The sequence below is a fragment of the Myotis daubentonii genome, chromosome 16 (genome assembly GCF_963259705.1).
Source record: "Myotis daubentonii chromosome 16, mMyoDau2.1, whole genome shotgun sequence".
Lineage (NCBI taxonomy): Eukaryota > Metazoa > Chordata > Mammalia > Chiroptera > Vespertilionidae > Myotis > Myotis daubentonii.
Window position 1 is genome coordinate 49780329 of NC_081855.1, and position 26741 is coordinate 49807069.

Consider the following 26741-nt stretch of genomic DNA (forward strand, 5'->3'; position numbering starts at 1 on the left):
ATGCTTTCCCTACTGAGCACATCTCCTGACTCCAGGAACATTGGGGCCATGAGAGACAAGGGAAACAGGTATTGTAGAAGGGCCACCAGTTCTGTCTGAAGTGCCTTGTCATTTTTGTTCTCCACAAAAGTGATCCTATTTAAAGGGCTGCCTTCAAATTGTTCTCACTTCTCTTGGGCCATCTTTGTCCTATTGGCTGCTAAAGAGTGTGAAGGTTGATATATTATAAGGAAGTTTTTTCCAACTGAATTCCATAACATATTGGAAAATGGAAGAGTTGGCTTAGATGGGAGAAGAGTTGGACCTATATGTGGTAATCATTTCATTGTGTATACGTATATCAAAAATACTTCAAGTATATACAATTTTTATTAAAAAATAAGTAATAAAGTAAAAAAAAAAAGAAATGTTCTATTCTTATCAGAATGGCTTAGTGTGACCTTGGCCATTGTCACCTCAAGTGAAATACTTCAATAGCTTGAGTGTGATTGTTTTGCCAATGGAATGTAAGCCTCTCAGAGCAGCACAACGAAATCATACTTGCAATGTTATTGGGTGCCAGGCATGCTCTAAGAGCTTTGCATGCAATAATTAATGTCAACCATATGAAGTATATGCTATTAATAGCCTCAGTTTAAAGATGAGGAAGTGGAGATAGAAAAGTTGAGTAACTTGCCCAAGATCTCCCACCAAGACGTGGCAGGACCAGGAATCAGACCCAGCTGGTCTAGCTTCAAGTCTGTGTTCTTAGTCAGCATGTGATTTTGCTTCTTGACCGGAGATGGCCAAAGTTCTTTTCTGGCTCTTCCTGATGCCTTAGTAGAAGACACTTGTTCTGAATTTTCATCCTAGTCTTCTTTCCCTCAAGTTATTAAGTTCTCTTAAATGGGTTGTAATTTTTATATGCTGTCCACTTTGAGACTTCTCTCTGCACCCACAAAAGTTTTGCTGGGGGTACAGGTGAGAAGGGGGTGGATTCTTGGAGAGTGGCAGTGAGGGGCGGCACAGTTATTTTTGATCAGATGGGTCAGTGGAACATGAGCTGACAAACACCTATTCCCCATTTGGGGTGCAGAAAGAAGACCTTTCTACTCTTGCATACAAGTTGGGGATAGGCAGTTCTCTACAACCAACTATAGGGATTTGGAGAAATTCAGCCCAAAGTATGGTCTCTCTTGCTAGGTCTGTTGGGTGAGTAGAGTTAAGTTGCTTCTCTAATGGCCATGGATATCAAGTAGGTAAGGATGAACCTTGAGGACATTATGCTAAGTGAAATAAGCCAGTTACAGGAAGACAATAATGCATGATTCCACTTACATGATATATCTAAAAACATACAAACACATAGAAATAAGGAATAGAGTAGTGGTTAACGGAGGCTTAAGGGAGGGGATAAGGAAATGTTGCTAATCAAGGGGTTTGAAGTCTCAGTTATGAAAAATGTGTAAGTTCTAGAGAACTGCTGTACAGCATTGTGACTATGGATAAAAATACTGCTTCTGTTCTTGGAGACAGATTATATAATGTATCAGGCACATTTTTTACCTTGCTAAGGAAATCAAAGTACTTAAAATTCAGTCTAATTTTTGTGTGGCATTGGGCAAATCATTTGACTTCTCTGTTAGTTTTCTTATCTTTTAAACGTAAGTATTAATAGTAGCTACTTCATGGTGGTGTTGTGAGGATTAAATGAGTTTGTAATAATTATTAACTTATTGATTAACCACCCCACTTTATAAACAGGTGATTAGGCATGTAGGGGAAGAATCATCTGCAAGTGTGGTCATCTGTCAAGCTAATGTCATAACCTAAAAGAACCTTAAAAAGGCATCGAGTCATCCAGATCTTTAAACCGATTAGAAAGCAGTGGCTTTTAATTTGGCACACATGCTTTAGCTGAGGATTTTGTTAAAATTTGGATTCCTGGGCCCCACACCTGGAGATGGCAGTGTGGGAGGTCTGGGGTAGGGCTCAGGAATCTGGATTTTACAAGCTCCCCGGGGGATTTGAATGGAGGTGGTTTCTGGGTTGAGTAGAGAAATTCTGGTAGGAAGTAATGTGTGGGGTTACAACTGACCGAACTCTTGAGGAAAATCTTCTGGAAGCCTCTTCTAAGCAGAAAATGATGGATTGATCCTGGAGGATGAGGATGGAGAGGTTGTGGGTCATGTATAAGGGTGGGGGTGCAGTGCATGGGTGAGAGACGGAGGGGAAGAGAGAAGTAGAAGTAACGTTACCCCTGTGTTCGAAGGGGTTTAAACCAGCTCTCATATGAAGGTGGAGTCAACGTGAAAAAAGACAAAACATAGCGAAAATATATTTCCTTGTTTATGAATACAAATGGGTGCCGATATCCCTTCTCAGTCTGAGACAAGCAAACAAGAGGCCACCTGGCTCCATGGAGTCAGTGCTCCGTGAGTGTCTCACTAGGACTTGGTGGGCTTGGAGGAAGAACCTGGCATCACAGCTGCCCTGCAGGACTGGGACTCGCGGATGCCTTGGTTTCAAGTGTCTGTAATTTGGCCGAGTGGTTAAGAGCATGAGGGTGGGGGTCAGAGAGATCTGGGTTTGAGTCCTGGCTCTGTCACTATCCAGCTCTGGGAAAGCCATTTACTCTGTCTGAGGTTTCCTTTCATTGTGTGGAGAGAGGAATAAAAAGAGCTGCCTTGTGGGGCTGTGCTGAGGATGAGAGGCTGTGATGTGAAAGGCTCTGCCGCACAGGGCCTGATAATGGGAGATGCTCAGCACACCGCAGCCATTATTATTATTATTATTATTATTATTATTATTATTAATATTGGCATTATTGTACTCTATAGCACTTGTCTCCCAAGGAGGCTCACACTGGTGTTACATTTATATGAATAATGGCAATATTTATAAGAATAACTAACATATATTGAATATGTGCTGTTTGCCAGATACTCCTCTAAGTACTTTTTAAATGCTTTAGCTTATTTAATTCTCACAATGATCTGATGGTAGTTATTTCTAATATCCCTGTTTTGCCGATGGGGAAAGCCATGTTCAGAAAGGTTCAATTACCCACTTGATGTTTCACAGTGAAGAAGCAGTGGTGGGATTTGAACTCAGGCTCCAGGGACCATGGTGTTTCTTGATTCATGCTTGTCTTTTGGGCTGTGCTAAAATTATACTTGTATTGACGCCTTCATTTCCCTCTCCATCAGCTCCTTTTCTATGCTAGCTGCTGACCTTTGCTGAACTGTGTATATAAAAAAACCCACCTTTAACTCCCTCCTGTGGCTGCATAGGATACTGGTTTAGCTTCCGGGTAAAAATCTGGACCCCTCATTGCCTTTACAAGGTTTGACTACTCATATACAACGTCTAGCAGATGGTTTTACATTCCTTACATAGAGAAAACACTTAAAGCATCTGTACACCTGAGCGGTCAGAACCCCTCTTTACTATGCAGTCTGTAGTTTATTTTTATTATGGAAGGCATGTGGGATACTTTGCCGAGTGGGAGGAAGATGCGCTATTTCTGGGATAGATTGACAATGGCGCTGCATCAGCCTGAGGTTAGTCTGAGTCCAGCGAGGTTCCTAAACCCTGAGCCTTATTGGAATTAAAACTCAGAGCAGACTGAGCAGCTCTGGCCTCTCACCAGTTGGCTTCCCAGTCTGTTGATGGTATGTATGGGGTCCACCAGGGACCATCACTGAACCAACACCAAGGAAGATGGCATGGAAGGAAATGACATAAGCCCGGCTTTCAAATTAGGGAATAAACTGCCTTCCACAGAGCACTTCACAGCTTACAAAACCCTTTCACCATCAGTATCCCATTTAATCCTCCCAGCCGCACGGGAGGCAGGGCCCAAGTTGTTATGTCCCTTTTACTCAGGGTCACCCACACCGGCTCGGTTGTGACTCTGCCCTCAGGTTTCTGAGTCCAAGTCTCATGCTCTTTCCACATTTCCACCCTCCGTCTGAGATAGTATGCAATGAGGTGCTACCAGGGCTAACCTGGGCGTTCAGATGAGAGAGAAATTATCGATAGAATGGAGATCACCCTGGGAGTTCTGCATTCCACTTGCTCAGTGTAAGTTGCTGCTTGTGTGGAGGAAGTGGATTGCTGAGCTGTGAGTTAATGCTTTTGTCTTTGATGTGGGCATCAGTCATCAACTGATACCTGATACATATCCTAAGACTTCAAAAATGCTTTATTGACTGCAATTGCGGGCTTGGTCACAGGGGAGCTTGTTCTATTCTTTGCCCCCCACAAAGCCAAACACTGTTAAAACTCCAAAATCATGACTGGATAGATACATTCATGGAGAAAGAATTTTAACTTGAGATAATAATGGCACAGGTCTAGAGCCATGGCTAAAACAAAGCTTATATAAAACTGACAATTATGTAGTGCTTTCCAGCATACAGAGCAGCATTGCATAAACAGTTTCATTTGAACTTCACAATATCCGTGTGAAGTAGGCACGATCCTCATTTAACAAACAAGGAAATTAAATTGGATGAAGGCCGAAGTGGCAAATTTAGGACTTCCGGCTTTCTGGCTCCCTGTTCTGTGTTTGACTCAGAATTATTTACTAAAACTTCTGGAAATGTCAAGTAACTTTCATAGGGAATGACCTACACGCTCTGTGACCCGACTATGAGAAGCTTTGATAAGGGCTGGGACCTTCTCACTCTGGACCTTCTCACTGCCTCGTGCTTGCAAGAGCAAGTATTCCTGATTACTTTCTTGCAGAGTTTGTGAATATTAAGTCCATTCTCTCTGGTGGATAGACTGAAGCACGCATCTAAGTTATTTTTCCATAGTGACCCATCACAGGGCGACAGAGGAGCAGGGTTATGTCTTGAGCGTTCCAGCTACATGTCCCTTGTAAAACCATCAGAACCAAATCCCATTCCCTAAAGAATAGAAAGAGAAATAGCAAACATTTAATGAGAGGATCCATGCTATTTCTTCAAAATGCTCTCGATCCACTCCCCATAATTTCCCCAATTTTCAGTGAAAATATTTGGAGAGCCTAATGGTTCCCAAAGTTTTGGAGAACATGGACGTTTTTAAAACATCTTGGGGAAGATAAAGTATGTACGCATGGGTAAACAGTAATTAGGACAACAGAGTTCAAAAGGATTTAGACTCATGACAATCTATTCAAGGAAACTAAATATTAAGGATCTTTTTCTCTATTCATGCTGTCCCCATAAAGGCTTCTTTCTATATCCAAAGAGGGAGTTAAGAAGGGAAGGTGGTAGCTTTTCACCTTCATGTGCCACAGCCAAAAACAATCCCAGAACTTGTCTGACTGGCTCTAAGGAGGAACGCAAGTAAATAAGACCTGAATAAACAAAAGAGAAACCTGCCCATCAGTTGTGGGCTGTAATGTAGGTCACCTTCCTGGGCACTTACAAATCAGTGCTTGTTCCTCAGATTAATGTGAAATGTGCTTCCAGAGAATGTCAGTTTTTATCACGTTGGCCGCAGAGAGTTGGGACAGGAGCAGAATGTCAATGGGGACCCACTGTAGTAGAAAGAAACTAAGTACCTGAAGGGACTGGGGAATTCTTAAACCTTTCTGGCAGGCGCAAGAATTGGCCTCTCTTTCATGAATGAGGGCCACTTTCATCACCTTGGGATGTTAGACTTTGGCAGCTCTGATGATGAAGCAAGGCTGCACATGCTCATGCGAAGAAATGACTTTCCCATCCTTAATCTCCTTGGTGATGGTCAAGATTTTAGCCAGTAGTCGGGGTAGGTCTCTGTAGGCGCAGCTGGGCTCGGGTATCCCATGGAGAGCTGAAGATGATGTGTGAACTGGGGCTGTGCATTCCATGGTTGTGCAAACTGAAGGCTCACATATAGGGGCACACGGGTTGCAGGAAAGCCTAGACAAAAACAGAATTGCACCTGTGATTGAGGGAAGGCACCACTGGCTCTGGAGAAAAATGGCGGTGGTTAATTTTTCAACACGTGTCACTCAGAACAATTTAAAAACATTACATAATTTCTTATAATTTAAAAACATGACAGCTTCTATAAAAGTTTGCTGAAGAGTGCATGTGGACATGATGCTGTCGGCCTCGAGGGTAAGTGGCTGGAGGGGGTAAGGGTTTGCGCCTAAGCAGCTTCCTACAAAGGGAGCAGGGTTCACTCTCATGAAGTTCAGATGTTCATCTCAGTGGGGAAAATCTGTAAGTCACCAGGAATGTTCTCATCTTTAAAGAAACCACTTTTCCCCCTAGTAATTTTTAAAAGTCTAAGAAGTTAAAAACCTATAAGGAAGTAACCAGGAGCACCAACTCCTCAAAAAAACTGAGCTCAGCTCGACTAGGTTACTATGCGGATGTCCAAATGGCACAGCCTAAGAGAGTGTATGGACCCTTTGATCCAACGCTCCCCATCACTGGTCAGATCAAAGCACTGTCGCCCTGTTGCCAGTGGTAGTACGTACATACATACATACATGTCGCGAGTGTCTTTTTCATAAAGACGTTGTTACGTTACGCACTTGCTGTCTGAGCTCTCCAGCAGGCTGCGGTAGGTGGCAATCTCACACTCCAGCTGGGACTTGACGTCCAGCAGAACCTCGTATTCTTGGTTCTGCCTCTCCAGGGCACACCGGATCTCCGCCAGCTGAGCCTCGAGGTTATCGATCAGACACTGCATCTGGGCCAGCAGGGCTGTGTAGCGGGCCTCCGTCTCCGCCAGCAGGCACTCCTGGGAGTCTCTCTGCCGCAGGAGGAAAGCAGGATTTAGAATGATGACTCCTTTAAGCCCAGGTCTTTGTGATCTGTACCATTCTCAACAGTGGCTTCTTTGTGACAGATGCTAATGAATCTTCAAGCCCTCTTATCATCTCACCAACTAAATCCAAAACCAAAATTATCAACTATGCTAAAGCTTCTTTCTTTCTTTCTTTCTTTCTTTCTTTCTTTCTTTCTTTCTTTCTTTCTTTCTTTCTTTCTTTCTTTCTTTCTTTCTTTCTTTTTTTCTTTCTTTCTTTTTTTTTGCCTCCTTTTAAGTGCTACTTATCTTTCTCTTTCTTAATCACTTGACAATCTCCTACCACACTTTCCTACCTATGAGAAAAAAGTACTCCAACTTATTTCACACCTAGGAATTAAAAATCCATTACTATGGTACCTCAAGAGTGTTTGTACCTTAAAAAGGAAGTGAGCAGGTTTAGCCACCTCCCTCAGAAAACTATTTCATAAATTTTGATAGTTTGTAAGTCGATCATTGAATCAATTTTTTATATATAACGTATGAGAGTTGAAACTTTGATGATTAAAGTCCTTTCCTGCTCTATCATTCTTTAAGTTTTATGGATAATGGCATTTTATATTTTAATAACCTAGTGTTTGCATGATTATCCCCATTTTTATAGATGAGAAAATTGAGCTTCAAGAGGTTAAATGAGCAGCCCCCAGACACATGACTAGCTGGTGACAAACGCAGCTTTGGGGAAGGTCTTCCTAATACCCTCATTCTCAGAGCTTTTCAGTATTCCCTGCTTCAGAGAGTTAGTAGGTGGTGGAATCAGTTCTAACTTGGGATCCTGAGTTCTGGATCAGACTCTTAATTCTTTTGTGACTTAATGCCTTAGGATCGTAGCATCTCCTCCACCTATAAAATTGGTGAGATGAAACTTATATTGGATTTGGCTTGGGAAAAATCACCTTAGCTCTCACCAGTCAAATTGGCTTAATGATTATGCCACCTCCCTCAGAAGACTATTTTATACATTTTGATAGTTTGCGAAAATGCTTTGGATAAAATAAAATTCTCTTCTAGTGTTTCCCAAAGTGCATTCAGGGATCAGTATTGCCATGAGAATTCTTTGCAAAAGGAGTCCACAGTCAAGTAAGTTCTGGAATGCTGAGTGCCATATTTCCCCTTCTCGGAGATTCATGGTACATACCAGCTTATCAAAGGCCTGCGGGAAGGCCGGCTGTTTACCCTTTGTTTAATGCAGCATTTCCCAGGCTTACTTGACCATAGAGTCCTTTTTTTGGCCATAGACCCTTTAACAAACAGAGAGACTATTGTTCTGAGGGACGCAGTTTGGGAAACATTGCAGCACAGGAGTCAGGAGCTATTGCCATATATGGCGCTAGGCTTGGTCAATGTGTTGGGTACCATTCGGTGCTGGGCCTGCCGCTCCACCTCCAGAGCATTCATGGTTCGTCTCAGCTCGATGATCTCCTTCTGGCAGCACTGCTGCTGTTGAGAGCTGGTCCCCACCTGCTGGTTCAGCTCCTCCATCTGAAACATAGTCAAGGACCATGGATATTATGATGGAGAACATACGTTTAATTAAAGGGCCCCTGGAAGGGCAATGTCTGATCACTGGGTTTGACCTTCCTACCCGCCCTACCTGCGTGTGGAACCACTGTTCCACATCTCTGCGGTTTGTCTCCATGACAGACTCATATTGACATCTCATTTCTTGTAGAACCCGATTTAGGTCAACAGAGGGGGCAGCAGTCACTTCAATGTTGAGCCGGTCCCCAAGCTGGCTCTGTAAGGAATTGGTTTCCTACGGAAAGAAAGAGGGCGTGAAGTCACTTGGTGAACGATGACCTCCTTGCCTTCTTGTTTCAGTCGAACAGCAATAATGTAGCTTAGTCACGTCTGAACTATAGCCCACGATAAAGGAATACATGATTCATAGGTGCTTTTGCGATGCTATAAAATGACGTAAGCCTATTTCAGATGTGACTATGTGTTCAAATAAGTGCAACATTAAAAGGAATTGACTGGCAAGATCAGGGGTTTAAAGAATTTAGATCATTTCCAGCGATGGATAAGGGGGTGAAGCAGCACAGCGGTGGACTTTAATGAGAGGCCATAGTCTCTGTAATGCCAGTATGGGCTTATGCCAATACTGACTTATACCAGTAGTGCCTGGAATCTGTGTAGGGATGTCTACTAAAATAGGGGAAACCTGTGAGGACAATAAAATTGGTTTATTTCCTTCTCCTAGAAAAGCTGGAGAGGAAAATGGAGGCTTCAGATATTGTATTATAGGCAACTGATGTGAAATACATTGAACCAATGGTAATAGTAATAGTTATGATCAGGGCTAAAAAACAGAAGACTATCTAGAGAGGACACCCTTCATCAAGTTGAACTCAAAGGGATCGGATGCTATTTTTAGAGGCTTAGCTGGGGCTTTCTCTAACCTTCTCATGGTCGCTTTTGAGGCAAAGGAGCTCCTCCTTCAGAGACTGGACTCGTGCCTCCAGGTCAGCTTTGCCCAGGGTCAGTGCATTCAGGATCCGCTGTAGGCCATTGGTATCTGCCTCCACTAGCTGGCGCAGGGACACCTCAGCTTCATACCTTTCAAAATGAGACATGAAGTGAAAGACATTAAATTGTAGGTGGTGGTAACCAAGCAAAGCAGAACTGACTGCCTTGTGGCACTTTCTTGTGGGCCTCTCATTTCCTGCATTTCACATGTGGGTTTTCTTCTCTTTAGAGGTGAGATCATTAGATAAACATCACCACTTAGTTATTATGCCTAGATTAGTCTGCCAGAATGATGCTACATTGCTTTTCTTTGAGATGAGGGCATTTATCCTCCTCTCCCTGCCTCTAGAAGTGATGCAGTGCAAGTGCAGGGTGTTGGATTAGGATTTAAGAGAATTTGCATCCAAGATTTGGCTCTGTCTTGTACTACTAGTTGTATGCCTTTGCATAAGTAACTGAACCCCATTAAATCACAGTTTTCTCACTCTAAACAGTGTAACAGCATATTTGCCCTACTTATTTTACTGAACGATTGGGAAGGTAATCAGGTGGGTTTATATGTTAGAAAATACAAGCACTGTATACATATGAGTGGTTATTAATCTTAAAGCTTTATTGAATGTGAGGGTCTCTTCTGGGCTAGTGCCTTCATGGTACAGGCAGGAGGGTTGGTAGACTTATGTATAATCTTATTGAGGGAATTAGCACCAGACGCGGGGTGAATTCTGTCAGGAACGACAGTGCTGGGTGGGCTTACTTGGCTCTCAAGTCATCAGCAGCCAGTTTGGTGTTGTCAATTTGTGAGACCAGTCTGGAATTCTCAGCCTTGGTGCACAAGATCTAGAATTAAGAAGTTGTACACACAAATGAGACAAACACCAAGATCCCTTCCTTAAAAACCAAGGGGCTGGTGTGTATTTCAGTTAACAGGGGAAGGCTAGTTAGGTTTTTCTTAACTATGCTTAGGCAGCCTGGACAACTTTGGAAAATCAAAGTTTTTGTTATTTCCCTAAAAATTAAGCAAAATTACTCTGATAAAAATTTGTGTAGATGTTTTATTAAAATATGAAATCTACCTTAAATTTGTGTAACATACATGAGCCACCAGAATGTAAACTCCATAAGGGCAGGGACATTTTAGTTCACCAGTATGTATCCTAAGCCTAGAATAATGTCTGGTGCCTTATTGTTATGCTCAGTAAATATTTGTTAAACTAATGAAGCAGAATAAATCCAGCACATAGATTAGCAGCATATTACTCTGAATAGGAAAGCTAGGTTTGGTGTGGGAAGAAATTAAACAATTGGGAGATGAAGAAATGAGCACAAGATAGAAAAAGTGGTGATGGTGGGAAACATGGACAAAAATTGTACTAGTTAGGAACTTATTAAAACAAAATTCATTTTCTCAGATCCCTGTTTTCTTACTTTTGTTAAAGAAATGGCAGCAATGGGTTATTAACACATTTTGGTCCTGAGTTATTTGGTTAGAATAATAGCAGAGTATATCTCTGGAAAATGAAAAACTATAATAACTATTACTCTGAATATTGCATCAAAATGACAATTTCCTTCAAGACATTTTCTTATTCTACAAAATATTTTTCAGCATAAAAGGAAATAAAGATATTGGAGAATGTAAATTCAAAACTTGATTATACAGATTGCCAAGAATCTTACCTTCTGCTGGAGTTCCTTGATGGTAGAAAAGTAGGACAGGTAATCAGGACATATGACAGGGAGCTCTTTGTTACACTCTTCCTGGATTTTACACTCCAGTTCTGCGTTCTCTTGTTCCAGCATCCGCACCTTTTCCAGGTAGTTAGCAAGGCGGTCATTCAGGATTTGCATGGTCTCTTTCTCATGGCTGTTGATGCCTTCACCACACCAGCCACAATCGACGTTGTTTACTAAGCAGATGGGCATAGGGCAAAAGCAAGGAGTGGGTTGGCAGCCCTGGGACTGGAAAGTTCTCAGAACATGGCCAGTTGGTTGGCATTTGTTGGTTTCAAGTTGTTGGCAGCTGGTATTGGAGGAGATGATCCTAAAATTTGTAATCCTAGAGCAGCCTTGGCTTGGGGTTGAAGAAGAACTAGTTGTTGAGCAGTCCTTGGTATCCATAGTGTGTGCCCAGCTTTGGTTTATTTCAAAGTCTGTGGTTCCCCTGCATCAAAAGCTCAAGCTACTGTGACTGAGTCTAAATTCTGAGCCTTTTGTGGCTTTTTCCTCTTTGAAGTGCTTATATAGCCTTTCCTCCAGGCAGTGTCACAGCAGACAGGATGTTTTCCTGTCTGGTGCTTATGTCGAATCCCATAGGAACATCTCATTAGTCTGCTTTTTACTTGCCTGAGAAGAGTTACCTGGTCTCATAAAAATGTGCATTTAGGCTGTTACTAAGTTATTACCCATCACAACTACTGCTTGTCATTGGATTGAGAGCTTCACATCATTTCTTCAAAAGGAACTGTCGTCACAGGTCTAACAGCATCCATTATTAAGTAGGAATGAGTATATTGTGTTCATTAAGTCCTTGTTGACCTCTCCACCTGGCATTAACCTTGACCAGGAATGAGAGCATTTATTTTTCCTTTCTTCTCTAGAAAAGGGAAACCATTATTATTTAATAATTATTGGTGTGAACTTAGAAATCGGTATTTTATTTTGTTCTGCCCAATCGATTTTCCTTTTTTTTTTCTTCTTTGTTCTACTCAGTTGTTTTCCCATTTTTACTGTGAGTATGGATTAAATTGTCAGTCCTAACTAAGGCTCTTTTTAAAGGCAATTGTCAGGATTCTGTCTTAGCTTTCCAGGTAGGTTTTGATTGCTAACAAGAAATTTCTTGAAAAAGAGGCTGGTTACCTTTTGGTTTTTCCAAAGCCCACATTTGATAACATTTTTCGTGCTCAGTGTTTGCTTGTGGTATTACATTAGCTAAAAATTTGTGATGGTCTTGGTTTATATTTGATGTTTAATTATGATCTGTTGAGAGGTATGTTTCTCGGGAATACTTACTCAGCATTTTATTAAGAAATTTATTAGCTCCCAGTCCTTTATAGAGGCTCTAGGAAAGGATAGTTTCTTTGCCTTTTTGAGTTCCTAGAGGCCGCCCACATTCCTTGGCTTATGGCCCCCTCCCATCTTCAAAGTCTGCAATGGCCAGTCGAGTCTTTCTCATGTGACCCTTCTGCTTTTGTCTTCCACATTTAAGGGCCCTTCTGATTATATTGGGCCTACTCATATCATCTAGGATAATCTTCCTATTTTAAGGTCAGCTGATTAGCAACCTTACTTCTCCATAGCTAAATAGCCTAACATGTGCAAATGTTCTGGGATTAGGGCATAAACATCTTTGGGGACCCATTGTTCTGCATATCAAATGATATAAAGAAAAAAACATAAAGATATAGCATGTTTTTTGACCTGAAATGCTATATTCATCATTATAAAGACACCAAGTATTTCTACATTAATTTAATTTAGATCCCAATGAATTTATTGCAGTCCTCTCAAAATGTGACTTTTTTCAACTAGACAAGATAATTCTGAAGTTTTATGAGAAAAAGCAAACAAATTTGAAGGGGTAGGAAAATTCTAAAAAAGAAAAGCCACAGAGAAACTAGTCCTTTTGGATAGTAAAACATATTTTAAAGCCTCAGTAATTAAAATAATATTGATGCACAAATAGACAGACTATTGGTATAGAATAAGCAGTTTAGAAATAGACTCCCAAACAGACTGGGATTTAGTGTATGATAAATGTGACATTTAAAATCAATGGGGAAAAGATAGACTATCGATGGTCTGGAGATAATTCTGTATCACCTGGGGAAGGGTACAGGGCAGGCGGTGTTAGATCATACCTAATAGTAAGACAAATTACAAATTGATCAAAGATTCAAATGTGAAAAATGAAATTACAAAATGGGCTAAAAGAAAACATAGGAGAATCCTTTACATATGTACAGTCAGAAGGTCTTTCAAATAGTGTCTCAAATTTCAGAAACTATGAAAAACATCAGTTTGTCTACATCAAATAACTTATGCATGGGTAAAAAATACAAGCTACAAAATTAGAAGATAGATACCAAACTGGAAAAGAATATTTGCAATTACACCACAAACGGTGACCAGAAAGAAAGTATAAAAGATGGGCAAAGGGGGAGGGAAGAGGGATACCTACAATAATGTCAACATTAAAATTTTTAAATAAAAAATAAATTTAAAAAGTGCCTTGGAAATAATGCTCGTTGTTACTCATAATAAGAAGAAATGTAAATTTAGCCGAAACCAGTTTGGCTCAGTGGATAGAGCATCAGCCTGCAGACTGAAAGGTCCCAGGTTCGATTCCGGTCAAGGGCATGTACCTGGGTTGCGGCACATCTCCAGTAGGAGATGTGCAGGAGGCAGCTGATCAATGTTTCTCTCTCATCGATGTTTCTAACTATCTCTCTCCCTTCCTCTCTGTAAAAAATCAATAAAATATATTTTAAAAAAAGAAATGTAAATTTAAATATTTTATTAAATTGATTTCAGTGATAGAAACATCAATAAGAGAGAGTATTGATTGGCAGCCTCCTGCACGCCCCCTATTGGGGATGGAAGTGCAAACCAGGCCTGTGCCCTGACTGGGAATCAAACCGCGACCTCCTGGTGTATGGGACCATGCTCAACCTACATTGGCCAGGCAGGAAATGTAAATTTAAACTACATTGAGAAACCTAGTTGGTGTTGCTAAGTGATTAGAGCCTTGCCCTGCAAACCAAAGGGTTGTGGGTTTGATTCCCAGTCAAAGGCATGTACCTAGGTTGCAGTTTCAATACCCAGCCCTGGTTGGAGCAAGTTTGGGAGGCAACCAATTGATGTATCACTCTCACATCGATGTTTCTCTCTGTCTTTCTCTCCCTCCCTTCCCTTCACTCTCTAAAAAAATCAATGGAAAAATATTCTTTTTAAACTTTTAAAATTTGAAATAATTATAGAGTCACATGAAGTTGCAAAGATAATGATTATATCTCTCTCAACTATAGTACAATTGTAAAACCAGGAAATTGATACAATATGTGTGTTTAGTTCTATATTTTTTTTTCACATGTGTAGATTCATGTAATCACCACTGCAATCAATATATACAACTATTTAATCACCACAAAGATCTCCTCATGCTCTGCCTACTTGTCCTCCATCTCTATAATGTTATCATTTCAAGAATGTCATGTAAATAGAATCAATGCAGTACTGCCTTTTTCCACTCTCCATAGTGGCCTGCAGATCTTGAGGACATTTCGGTTGTTTTCAGTTTAGGCTATTACAAATAAAGCTGCTACGAACAATTATGTATTTTCCCCCCAACCCCATTACTTCTAACCTACCTATATTTGAAGTGAACTTTTTTTGGAAAGTATTTAGTTTTTTATTCTCTCTGCCAATTTCTGTCCTTTACTTGGTATGTTTAGATGATTTCTGGTTGCTGTAATTACTGATATGGTGGGGCTTACATCAGCATTTTGATTTTTGATTGTTCCCTCTGTTTTTAAATTTCTGTTTTCTTCTTCCTGCCTTCCTGTGGGTTACTTGAATATGTTTAGAATTCTGCCTTTATTTATTTATAGCATTTTAAAGTGTTTTTTTTTGATAGCTTTTCAAGTAGTTTCTTAAAAAGTATTACATTGCATACACATAGTTTATCAGTCTACTGGTGCTGACATTTTGTCACTTCAAGTGAAGTATAGAGACCTTACTTCCCTTCCTCCCTTTACTTGCCTTTTCTTGGAGCATTTTTTTTTCTTTTTTTGTCTGCAGCTACTGGTGTTTCTCGGTTCTTGATTTCTCCAGTTCCCAATACCGGATATAGGAGACAAAAAGAAAGCCCTCCCCCCCCCCCAAAAAAAAAAGCCCAGGAAATTCAGCACCATGTTGTTCCTTGGATATCAAGAGCCCTAGATGGTTTGGTCTCTTCTTCCACCTTTCAGAGTCTGCTTATATTTGTCTATATAATTTCCAGAGTTTTTAGTCATACTTAGGGAGAGGAAAGGGGAAATGTCCCTCTACTTCATCTTTCCTTTGCTTTTTATATGTGTAAGAATAATTATTCATATACTTAATGTCCAATAGCAGACCAATGTACCTTATGGTATTTTATGAAGTCACTAAAATAATAGCCCACAAATGATCTTACATATTTATTAGGATTGGAAATGCTTAGATGACTTACTGAAAGAAAAAAAATGTTACACAAGTAGATGCATATATAACGATGATACTATTGTATGGAAAAACCTACATAAGAAAAAAAAAAACTTGGAAGTTCCCAAAATACTTACAATGAATGTTAAAGTTATGGAATTATGACTGATCCCCCCTCTCCCTTCATGTGTCAAATTGAAAAAAAGGACTCTAATACTTTTATCATTAAAAATAAAATATATTATATTTTATTTCTAAATTTCCTCTTCAGGAGTTACATATAGCTATCTTCCATGATATTTGCTGGGGTCCAACCCCAGCAGGTCCAGGGGTCCCCAAAGGTGTGGACAGAGTCGGCGAAGAGGGAAAGACTCGGAGGCAGCGTTCAGTTGATCAGCATGGTTGGGTTCTCTTGCCTGGTTCTGTAGCCAGGTTCTGTCTCTAGGTTCTTCAGCCAGGTTCTCTCGCTAGGTTCTGTGTCTAGGTTCTGTTGCCAGTTTCTGTCCAGGATCTTTTGCCATGTTCTCTCCAGCGAAGTTCTTCTGTCTCTAGGTTCTGTGTAGGTTCTGTGTCTAGGTTCTGTGTCTAGGTTCTGTGGCCAGTTTCTGTCCAAGATCTTTTGCCATGTCCTCTCGCTAGGTTCTGTCTCCAGTTTCTGTCCAGGATCTTTTGCCATGTTCAGTCTCTAGGTTCTGTCTCTAGGTTCTGTGTCTAGGTTCTATCTAGGTTCTGTAGAGCTGTTGTCTTGTTACATCTGTATTTATACCAGTTGATTCCAATCCTATCAATCTCTATTCCAAAGATTAGGGCGTTTCTTATCTCCAATCCAGGGAGTAAAGATTATGTAGCTTAAGCATGATTGTTCATAGTTAAAGTGATTAATTAACCGCCTGCCTGGCACTTAGTTAAGGGGTTTTATTCCCTCCCTAACTTCAGGGGAAAATCCCTACCTGGGGAAACAACCTTTCTCAGAGAGGTGACCTTGGTTAAAACACATAGTGCCAAGAAGGTGAGCAAACATATTAAGAACAGTATGCCATATATGCCAGGTCCTTTGAAACAGCAAGGATGGACCGGCTCCCGGCAGATATTGACATTTTGCATGGATTAGTTAATCTGTTTGCATTTGAGGAGTTAAAAATATTTTCAGCTTGGGTTTATGGAATATCAAACTATTGGCATGGGTTTAGACCAGGGGTGGGCAAACTTTTTGACTCGAGGGCCACAATGGGTTCTTAAACTGCACCGGAGGGCCGGAACAAAAGCATGGATGGAGTGTTTGTGTGAACTAATATAAATTCAAAGTAAACATCATTACATAAAAGGGTACGGTCTTTTTTTTTTTTTTTTAGTTTCATTCATTTCAAACGGGCTGGATCCGGCCCGCGGGCTGTAGTTTGCCCACGGCTGGTTTAGACAATTACCTTGGCATCAAATGGTTATTATACCAACAGTAATAAGCCACAAAGCTATAGTTCCCATGCTGAAAGAATGAAATGCATTTTATTTGGACATTAGCAAGAAAGCTTTACAAACTCCTAGGATATCACCAATAAGCAGGCAGGAGAGGAACCAATAAAGCAGAAATGTACCGAGGATACTTAGAGGACAATTTTAGGATATGAAAGCCTTCTTGACTTGAGTTTCAAGTTTGGATGCCCCTGCTTGAAGCCCCATTTTCTTTAAAAAAATATTTATTTATTTATTTATTTATTTTTTTACGGAGAGGAAGGGAGAGGGACAGAGAGTTAGAAACATCGATGAGAGAGAAACATCGATCAGCTGCCTCCTGCACACCCCCCACTGGGGATGTGCCTGCAACCAAGGTACATGCCCTTGACCGGAATCGAACCCGGGACCCTTCAGTCCGCAGGCCGACGCTCCATCCACCGAGCCAAACCGGTCAGGGCCCCATTTCCTTTTGAGGACTCTGCTGGCTTCAGTCCCTCCATCTGCTGGGCTGGGTGCCCCGTGGTCACGCACAGCAGTTTTCGACTGTGCAAAGTACATACGCCGAGCACGGCTCTCCAGTGTTGCGTGACGCGCTTGTCGTGGAACATGGGTTAGAGGGAAGCCTGTGGAAAATCCATTTGGAACTAAGCTTCACAAGGGAAATCTGGATAAAATGGCAACTCAGAAAAAAATCATGCCAGAATTTGCCCTGCAGATTATGTTCTGAAGGACACTCTTTGCAGAATAACGTTTGACCTAAGCCTGTCATTCCTGGAGCCAGTATTGCCACTTCATTTCACCGCAGCAGCGGCAGTTGAACAAATATTTTCTCCACTTTGCAAATGCCATCGTATGCATGTTCCTGATTTCCCTTTAATGGGAGACAGGAGCAAAGGGAGACAGATCCCCTCCCACCCCCCAGCACGAAGAGTTATATAATGGTATTTATTCTGCTTTGTAACTTGAGGATATTTTTGAACATTTCTATAGTCATGTGACTAGCGTCAGCTGCTTTTCATCTCTCTTGTAAGAAGATCCTTTAACACGTGAGGGAGGTCTGACCTCGGTCAGATTTGGGGAAACGGGATTATCCTACGTAAGGCTCTCTGTGACTTGGGGTGATTTTGAGAATGATTGTGTGGAACTTGCCTGCTGTCCTCGCTCTCCAGGAGACCCTGGTACGTGGCGATCTCACCCTCCAGCCGGGCCTTTGTGTCCAGCAGCACCTGGTACTCCTGGTTCTGCCGCTCCAGGTCGCAGCGGATCTCGGCCAGCTGCTCCTCCACGTTGTCGATCAGGCCCTGCATCTGGGCCAGCTGGGTGCTGTACTGGGCCTCCGTTTCTGCCACCGTGCATTCCAGAGATTCTGTCTGCAGAGAGAAAGATGTAACAAGGGCTGCGTATTCTCCGGGGCCAGACTGCCTGTTTTCTAGCCCCTGATCTCCCTTTTCTAGCTATGTGGCTGGGGGGAAATTACTTAGCTTCTCTGAGCCTCAGTTTTATTCTATAAAAAGTAGGCAGTGCAAAGTACCATCACAGGATGGTTGTGAGGACTAAATGGGTTAATATGTGTGAAGCACCCAGGGCAGTACCTGAAAGAATTTTAAGGGTGTTGTGTTAGTTATTGCTGCCACCACTAGGACCATCACAACCTGCAATATATTTGTGTAGCTTCAGGAGGATCAACAGCAATTGGGAGGAAACATTGAGTATGGGCTTGTGGCAGGGAGGGGAGGAAGAGTGTGGTGAAGGGAAGAGGCTCTGGGATTGAACAGCTAGGATTCAACTTCCACTCTCGTTTCCTAGAAAATTGCATGACCCCTTGTTACTTATCTGAGTCTCAGTTTTCCTCATCTGTATAATGGGATTAGGAAAGGGATTTACCACCATAAAGTTATTGTGAGGCTTCACCAAGATATCCTCTATGGGACCTAACGTGACACACACAGTGGTGTCGACTGGAACTGGTTAATGTAATCTTGAATGCATGCTATTCTTGTTGCTTGGGTGGAGCAGGGTGTAGTGAAGGGTCTGGTTGAGGTGTGGATCCTGGGAAAATTTAGGATAGTGGTTGAATGCAGAGTATGAATTCCATTCTTTGTTTTAGATTATGATTGTGAGCTTGGAAAATTGGCCCTCATCAAAAGAGAGTTAAAACCCACTGGAACGTTTGAGTGCCTTTGTCTCGTTCTGTTCCCGCCCTTTCCCCTCTCTCCCTGTCTCTGGAGGGTGCTGCAGGATCACGCTCAAGCCCAAGAGAGAAGGTCGGGGCATCCTACTGGGACAGTACAAGCTGTTGACCTTTCACTTCTGCTTCTAGCTGCTACTTGGGAAAGGCAAGGAAATAGAATCCTTGCACACTGGAGATTCAGACTTTCTGCCACATGAACTGTGTGGGTCTCTCCTCTGGGTTATGGGAGAGGGAGTAGTATCTTAGGGCTTGATTCGTCCGTGACAGAACAGAGCTAGCAGCCTTTCCCTTACACACCAGGCTTTGCTGTGCTTGGAGCTCAATTTCCAGAGCGTTGGCTGTTCGTTTCAGTTCCAGGATCTCTATCTGGCAGCCCTGCAGCTGCTCTGCACTGGACAGCTGCTGCTGGTTCAGCTCCTCCGTCTGCAACACAGACAGGATTAGAGAACGCAAGTAGGCAGAAGTCTGGAAGCCTGTCATTTTATCGCCCCAGGTGCTGACCTGAACAGCGAACCATTCTTCCACGTCTCTGCGGTTGTTGGCGAGCACTGTTTCATACTGACAGCGCATCTCATTCAAGACCCCGTTGAGGTCGATGTTGGGGGCACTGTCTAGCTCCACAGTGAGTCGGTCACCAAGCTGTCCACGGAGCAAGTTGATCTCCTGAAAGTGGAAATGAAGTAAGCAATGTCACAGCGTGGTGGGGGAAAAATCACTTCGGATCCATGGCATCACGTTTTCGTTTTGGAGAGGAGTGAGTGAGAGTGTGGGATTTAGATTCAGATTGCCTATGTTGAATCTCGCCATCACGCAGTTTCTTCATCTGCAAAATGGGTATAAAATTTTACCTGTTCCAGAGAGTTATTGTGAGATATATGAGTTAATATGTATATAAAACACTTGTAAAAGTCCTCGGTATATAGGAAGATCTTAATAAATGCTAGCTGCTATTATCATCGACAGATGTTCAAGGGGAAAATGCACTTTGTTACACCATTTAGCTTTTCACTTGTTAGCTTCATCAATATAGGACAATCATATACTTTATATTTTATGATTTTTAAAAAGTTGATAGATGCAGAACATTTTTTAAAATATTGGTTCAAATATTGCATGAGTATTTATCCCCTTTTTGAAATGGCCTTCACACGCTGAGTTTATCAGCCTGGTTTTCATACCTTATGGATTAGAGTTAGGCGAGGTATAAAGCCTCTAAGAACAGCCATTTGTGGAGTTACCTTCTCCACAAAAGCAATGGCAGGTGAAGAGTTTGGTTTCTTCATCTAGCTCTGGCCAGGGGTCATTTTACAGCTACATTCAGAGACACACAGGAATGATCAGGCCAAACAGTAACCGTGCCTTGAGTAAATTTGTTCCAGCTTTAGCAACATTTACCCAAGTTCAGCTTATAGACACACGTGGACTTGGTCAGTTTAGTTTGTCACACATTCTTTCAGTGACTTTGCCACTTGCCTCACCTCTTCATGGTGTTTCTTAAGGCAAAGGAGATCCTCCTTCAGGGACTCCACCTGGGCCTCCAGATCGGCTTTGCACAGGGTCAGCTCGTCCAGGATCCCTCGTAGGCCGCCAATGTCTGTCTCTACCAGCTGGCGAAGAGACAGCTCCGACTCGTACCTTTCACAGGAAACAACCAGCCAATGCCTATTTTCCTAGACACTGTGCCGAGTGCTAGGGCATACTGACGAATGACAGGTGGACTCAAGGAAGCCAGGAGCTGTAATTTCTTTTACATCCCAAATAATGATAAATTGGAGCTTTGTGAACATTCTTAACTTAAAAAATATTATATAAACATATGTGATGTGTTTGTGTGTGTGTGTGTGTGAGTGAGAGAGAGAGAGAGAGAGAGAGAAACCGTAAATTATATTCAAATTTAAATTAAACTTACTTTGACCTAAAGTCATTGGCCGCCAGTTTGCAGTTGTCAAGCTGTATAGTGAGTCTAGAATTCTCTGCCTTCGTGCACAAAATCTGGAAGGTAAGTTAAGTAATAAGTGGTTCTTTGAAACAAACATAAATATCTACACATTTAACAGCTCTGCCATGGTTTACCTTTTAAAAGCCTTTGTAAGAAAGTATAACATAGCTTTTAGCCTGCTTTTCTCATTGACCATGTCACTGCGTGAAGAAAAAAGGAGTGCCAATTTGCAAACGAAACAGACAAAAGGCTTAGTTTTGTAATGACCCAAGACATCTGCAATATTCCTTGGCAGCTGAACTCAGTTATACTTTTCTCCATAAGTCGTTTCTATTATGACTATATCCCATCTATGATAATAAAAAATCATCAGTAAGAAAATTATTACTAGGTGAAATAATATGATTTAAAATATGACATTTCAATATCTATGTTAAAAATAATACGGGTATACAGTGTTACCTACAGAAGTAATTTTACATATAGCACAATTTTCCCTCATTCTGTAGATGATAAAGTCTAGAGGTACGTGAGCTTATTGTGGTCACTCAGTAATTAGTGGCAGCCCTGGGGTAAGTTGTGTCCCGACTTTCAGTCCAGTGCCCTTTCCTCTGCATCACAGCGCCACCTGGAAGTCCCTTTCCCCCGGTTTCCTTCTAGAGCCTCTTCTAGTGTAAAGGGAGAGCTGATCACAGATTGGCAAAGTGGAGCATTAGGACAAGAAGACACCAGACCTTTCGTTGGAGATCTTCAATGGTGTCGAAGTAACACTGATAATCGGGGCACACCAATGGGATGTCCCCTCCACACTGTTCTCGGATCCTGCATTCCAGCTCGGCATTCATCTCCTCCAGGCCACGCACCCTCTCCAGGTAGTTGGCGAGTCTGTCATTCAGGAACCGCATGGTCTCCTTCTCGTTGCTGTTGAACACCCCGTCCTCGCACCAAGCACAGTTCCCCAGCACGCAGGGAAGGTTACAACTCCCAGCGAGGTAGCATGGCACGAAGCAAGTGGTTGGCAAGCGAGACGTGGACAGGAAGCCAGGAGTCTGGCATCTGGATGTAGCACAGGTGTTGGGGAGACCAGTGGTTTCCGTGGAACAGGTTGAAGCAGTTGCACCATCTGAAACCCCGGCATGGGGCTCAGAAGAGCAGGATGTGGGGGAGCTGTCGGAAGTCATCCTAAGAAGCGAGGAACAAAGATCAACAGCAAAACTCAAGTTGCCCGACTCCAAAAGACTCCTTCCCTCCTGGGACTTTTATATAGCCCCCAAATGGGTATTTACAGGATGCACGGGATGTTTTCTTTATCGCTGCTGGTACCGGTTTTCATGTGAACATTCATTAGTGTTGTTTATTTGCTCAGAAGGAGTTTTATGCCTCATAAAAGAGGCATAACTTCAGGTTACTAAATAAGGACACCATTTCCATGTGCCAGTCGGATAAAATACTTGTTTTTAGAAAATCTTTATAGGAAGCATCGTCCTTTTGGCAGAATAAGGAAAGAAAGAGAATATTTGGTCAATACAGGTGATCACAAATAAGGAAAATCGTATTTCCACAGATTTTGATGCTGTGCATTGAAAATTGTTCATGTCTCCTTTTATAATTAAAATGGCAACACATTAAAATACCATTTATATTGTTTGTGCCACCACCATAAAAATGTTCTGTGTGACTATCAATATTTGCAAAACCTTTGTGCTCACATGGTAGAAGAGGGAGTCATGTACTGGTTTAAATTGTGTGTCTCCCTGTGTGTAAATGACATCTGTCTGTGTGCAAATTGAAAAATCACTTTACATGACTGATGGGCATAATTTATGCCCTCCAGGCCAAAATATAAATGAAACAGCAGACCTTTTGTTGGTTATCAAGACCTGGGCTGTGATTTTTAATGTCCTGAAACATGCCTTCTCCACATTTCCTATGCCTCTGTTGTAGATCAAGGATACTATTTCCCCCCCCTGAATTCCTAATAAGAGTGAAATATAAACTCTTGGAAATCCTCAGTGATTACACTTCAGAGTAGGGTCAATCAAGCTATGGGAGGCTTTTCTTCGGAGATATGGAAGTGTCATTCATTCATTTAAAAAATTATTGGGTGACATTGGTTAATAAAGTTATATGGATTTCAAGTGTACAATTCTATGATACATCATCTGTATATTTCATTGTGTGCCCACTAGTCAAAAAATCTTCTTCCTTCACCATATATTTGACTACCTTTACCTTTTACTACTTCTCCCAAACCATCATATTGTTGTCTGGTTTTCTTGGTTGTTTTTGGTTGTTTGTTTTTTTGTTTGTTTATTTGTTGCTTTCAATTTTTATATCACACATTTGAGTGGAATCATATGGTTCTTGATGTTTGTGGCTGACTTATTTCACTTAGTATGATATTCTCAAGTTCCATCCATGTTGTCACAAATGGCAGTATTTCATCTTTTCTGTATGTTTGTACCACATTTTCTTTACCCAGTCGTCTATTGAGGGACACTTTGGTTGTTTCCTCCTGGTACATAGGTAAAAGCTCAACCCCCAAGCCACGCCAGCCAGGCATGTTTAAAAATTCTTGTCTGCTAACTCTGACATCTGTGTATCTAGGGACCTGTTTTTATTGGCTGCTTTTTCTCTGAATCGTTGAAGACATTTTCCGGCTTCTTCACATGGCTGCCAATTTTTAATTACATGCTGTACATTCTGGATGATATATTTTTGGAAGTCTTGATTATATTGCAAAGTTTTGAGCCTTATTCTGATAGGAAGTTAAGTCACTAGAAGTTCCTCTTGATCCTCTCAGGTTTGGCTTTTTTAGATTTTTCTAGGGCAGGTATACTTTTGTGTGTTCCTTACTCAAGGTTGTGATCCTTACTCCTTTGGTGTATCTTTCTGGAACATTGAATGAATGCCTAAGGTACTCTGAATGGGCTGGCACATTCAGTTAGTGTTGAATGACTTCTGTATCTTCATTGAACTCTTTATCCCCCAGCAGGCACTCTTTGCTAGCTTTATGGAATTTCACCCTGTGTCCATGCAACCCAGCCCCCTGCAACTACTTGATTAAAAACTTTTGCACAGACTTCTGCATCCTTTCTCATACCTCTTCCTTTCCTTGCACCATTGTGAAAATTCCAGCTGCCTAAACTCTATTTAGATGTGCCACTTGTGCCTCAAACCGGACATGTCTACAGCAGAACACCAATTATTTTTTAAAATTTCTCCTCTTTCTGTGCTCCCTTCTCTCCAGCTCTTTGTTCAGTTGGTGACATAACCTCACTGCCTAGTTTTCCTTTGATGCCCTCTTTTCTTCCATACCCTTTTGACCCCTAACTCCAGTCAATTTGTCTTTGACTGTGTCTCTTCCTCATCACCATGGCAGCAATCTTAATTTTTTAATTGTTCTCAATTTTATAGTAGCACAGCACTTTACTAAAGTGGTAAATCACTTGTATTTTCTTATTTTAATTCAATGCCTGGCATTCAATAAATAATGGTTAATTGTCTGAAGGAATGAGTGGGTATTCTGTATGTATATACCTAACCTGCCAGACTGTCAGCTCATTTTAAGCAAGGACAATAAAATGCAGAACATTCGGTAAATATTCAAAAATTAGAAATTCTATAATGATATTATATTATTAATTTTTTGCATAAATAGATCAGGTCACCTTGATGAGTTAATATGTTATCCTAGAGGCCTGGTGCACGAAAATCATGCACTCGGTGTGTGTGGGGGGAGCCCTTGGCCTGGCCTGCACCCTCTTGCAGTCCAGGAGCCCTCGGGAAATGTCCAACTGCCGGCTTCCCCTATAAGGAAGCAGGCCTAAGCTGTCAGTCAGACATCCTTAGCGCTAATGCAGAGACATGAGAGGCTCCCGCCACTGCCACTGCACTCACCAGCTGTGAGCCTGGCTTCTGGCTGAGTGGTGCTCCCCCTGTGGGAGTGCACTGACCACTAGGGGGCAGCTCCTATGTTGAGCATCTGCCTCGTGGTGTTCATTGCACATCATAGAGACCAGTTGTTCTGCTGTTTGGTTGATTTGCATATAAGCCTTTTAGTATATAGGATCATATTTGATCTTCAGATTATGTTCAGTATTTCCCAACCTATCTTAAACCATTTTTTGAATGGACAAGTTAGAGAAATTCTACTTTCATGTATGCCAGTATAATAAACCATCTCTTATGCAAGAACATTTAGTTTTTTTACAAGCACGAAATATTTGTATTGTCACCATTTTCAGTCTTGTAGACGTTCTCAGTTTTTCTTAACCATTTGTACGCCATAAGCGTCTATAGACGCAAGCAGCAGACCTTTTTTAATCACATTCAAAGTATCGTGGCAGTTAACTGGTTAAAATGCCAACTTTTTTAGTTAATAAATACATTTGATGAGTTAACAGAAAACAAAGCAATTGTAAACATTTGTGCTATGCCAGAGATGTAAAATTTATTAGAATGATCATGAAGAAGCTGCTCAATTTCTAGGAAGATGCCATCCAAGACTGAAAACAGAATTCCCAAACACCCAAAGAAAGATATGCTGTGCTATGAAGGAATTGAACAACTTTGGTAAATTCCTAGGCATCTACCTGCTCCAATTGTCCTTGATTACTGATATCCCTACATGGCATTGAAAGCCTCTTGGTTTCTTCTTCTTTTTTTCTTCTTTTTTTGCAGGGTGGTGGTGGTGGTGTGTCAGTAATCGTGTCATCCTTGTTCCAACTTCGAAAGCAAAGTCAATTAGTTGCAGATGCTGAGACGGGTGAACAATAAAGCTTCTGGGTAGACTCTTTCACGCCAGGCGCTGAGGGAAGCGGCCCCCATCAGCAGCAGCTTGGGAGGCAGGGCTCACAGCAGGGCTGAGTGCAGGTGGTGAGGTTGATGGTCTCCAGACACGGGGTGGGCTGGCAGGAGTTGAGCAGGAAGCAGGTGGGCACACAGGGCTGAGGAATGTGGCAGGGTGGGGGGCAGTTGTCACAGCAGGTGGGCCCCAGTAACCAAGTGGTGTGTGGGCAGGTGCTGGGCAGGCAGACTCCGCAGCGGCAGCATTTGTCCGAGGAGCAGATGGTGGTGGCGGGGCCGGTGGGGACGCTGCAGCAGCAGGGAGCACAGCAAGCCATGGCGGTGGGACTCTGTGATTTTTATTGGTTTGGTTTCAAGACAAATGAGGTTTCTGAGACACGAAGGTCTCCTTGCTCTGGGGTTCTTATATACCCTCCCCAATGGGTGTTGTCTAACCAGAAGGCTTCTTTCCTGGTTCTTGTTTATGTTAATGTGTCCATTATCCTTTGACATGTAGATGCTTGTAAATAGTTTCTATTCTAATTAACCTTTATGTGAGTTCCTGGCTAATTCTGAGCTGATTACTCTTGCTGTTTGTCACGGGAACAGAAGCTTTAATAGGTATCACCAAAGCCTTCTGCTATTATAAGTCCAACACAGCCCTGCTGGGGAATATTGCATCATAGTACCCCTGTAGTCTAGTGCTGGTCAGTTTTTATTCTCCTCACCTTTATCTGCATCAATTGATCTGATGAAGTATTCGTTGACCTATGAACCAGGAGATCAGGGTTTGATTCCCAGTCAGGGCACATGCCCGGGTTGTGAGCTCCAACCCCAACAGTGTAGGGCGTGCAGGTGGCAGCCGATCAATGATTCTCTCTCGTCATTGATGTTTTTCTCTCTCTCTCCCGAGGTCCTTCCTCTTTGAAATCAATTAAAAAAATA

General features: G+C 41.9%; 3 protein-coding genes and 1 long non-coding RNA gene across 4 annotated transcripts in view; 1 reads left to right on the forward strand and 3 right to left on the reverse strand.

The window, feature by feature from the left end:
* LOC132218989 (uncharacterized) overlaps positions 1 to 21851 on the forward strand; it is a 56346-nt gene extending 34495 nt beyond the window's left edge. Inside the window, exon 4 of the long non-coding RNA XR_009449340.1 lies at positions 19563 to 21851. This is a non-coding gene — a long non-coding RNA (uncharacterized LOC132218989). The remainder of the gene's footprint in view (positions 1 to 19562) is intronic.
* Positions 5630 to 11364, reverse strand: KRT39 (keratin 39). Its single transcript, XM_059668291.1, has 7 exons — positions 10924 to 11364; positions 10001 to 10083; positions 9177 to 9333; positions 8369 to 8530; positions 8131 to 8256; positions 6500 to 6720; positions 5630 to 5876 (listed from the first exon to the last, which is right to left on the reverse strand). The coding sequence occupies exons 1-7, from the start codon at positions 11362 to 11364 to the stop codon at positions 5630 to 5632; spliced, it is 1437 nt and encodes a 478-aa protein (XP_059524274.1).
* Positions 17402 to 22341, reverse strand: KRT40 (keratin 40). The gene is made up of 7 exons (XM_059670968.1): positions 21743 to 22341; positions 20979 to 21061; positions 20548 to 20704; positions 19571 to 19732; positions 19367 to 19492; positions 18028 to 18248; positions 17402 to 17501 (listed from the first exon to the last, which is right to left on the reverse strand). Exons 1-7 carry the CDS (start codon positions 22187 to 22189, stop codon positions 17402 to 17404), a joined length of 1296 nt encoding a protein of 431 aa, XP_059526951.1. The 5' UTR covers positions 22190 to 22341.
* A 3094-nt stretch (positions 22342 to 25435) lies between these two features.
* LOC132217868 (keratin-associated protein 3-3) lies at positions 25436 to 26190 on the reverse strand. Its single transcript, XM_059668292.1, has one exon. It carries the CDS (start codon positions 26132 to 26134, stop codon positions 25838 to 25840), a length of 297 nt encoding a protein of 98 aa, XP_059524275.1. The 5' UTR covers positions 26135 to 26190; the 3' UTR covers positions 25436 to 25837.
* Positions 26191 to 26741: the final 551 nt, after the last annotated feature.

Coding starts and splice junctions, on each gene's coding strand:
- LOC132217868 (XM_059668292.1), bottom strand. CDS start 26,134: ATGGCTTGCTGTGCTCCCTGCTGCTGCAGCGTCCCCACCGGCCCCGCC.
- KRT40 (XM_059670968.1), bottom strand. CDS start 22,189: ATGACTTCCGACAGCTCCCCCACATCCTGCTCTTCTGAGCCCCATGCC. Junction 20,705..20,978: donor GCCAATGACTTTAGGTCAAA/GTAAGTTTAATT, acceptor TTCCTGTGAAAG/GTACGAGTCGGAGCTGTCTC. Junction 19,733..20,547: donor TTAAGAAACACCATGAAGAG/GTGAGGCAAGTG, acceptor TTCCACTTTCAG/GAGATCAACTTGCTCCGTGG.
- KRT39 (XM_059668291.1), bottom strand. CDS start 11,364: ATGGATACCAAGGACTGCTCAACAACTAGTTCTTCTTCAACCCCAAGC. Junction 9,334..10,000: donor GCTGATGACTTGAGAGCCAA/GTAAGCCCACCC, acceptor TCATTTTGAAAG/GTATGAAGCTGAGGTGTCCC. Junction 8,531..9,176: donor TCAAAAGCGACCATGAGAAG/GTTAGAGAAAGC, acceptor TTCTTTCCGTAG/GAAACCAATTCCTTACAGAG.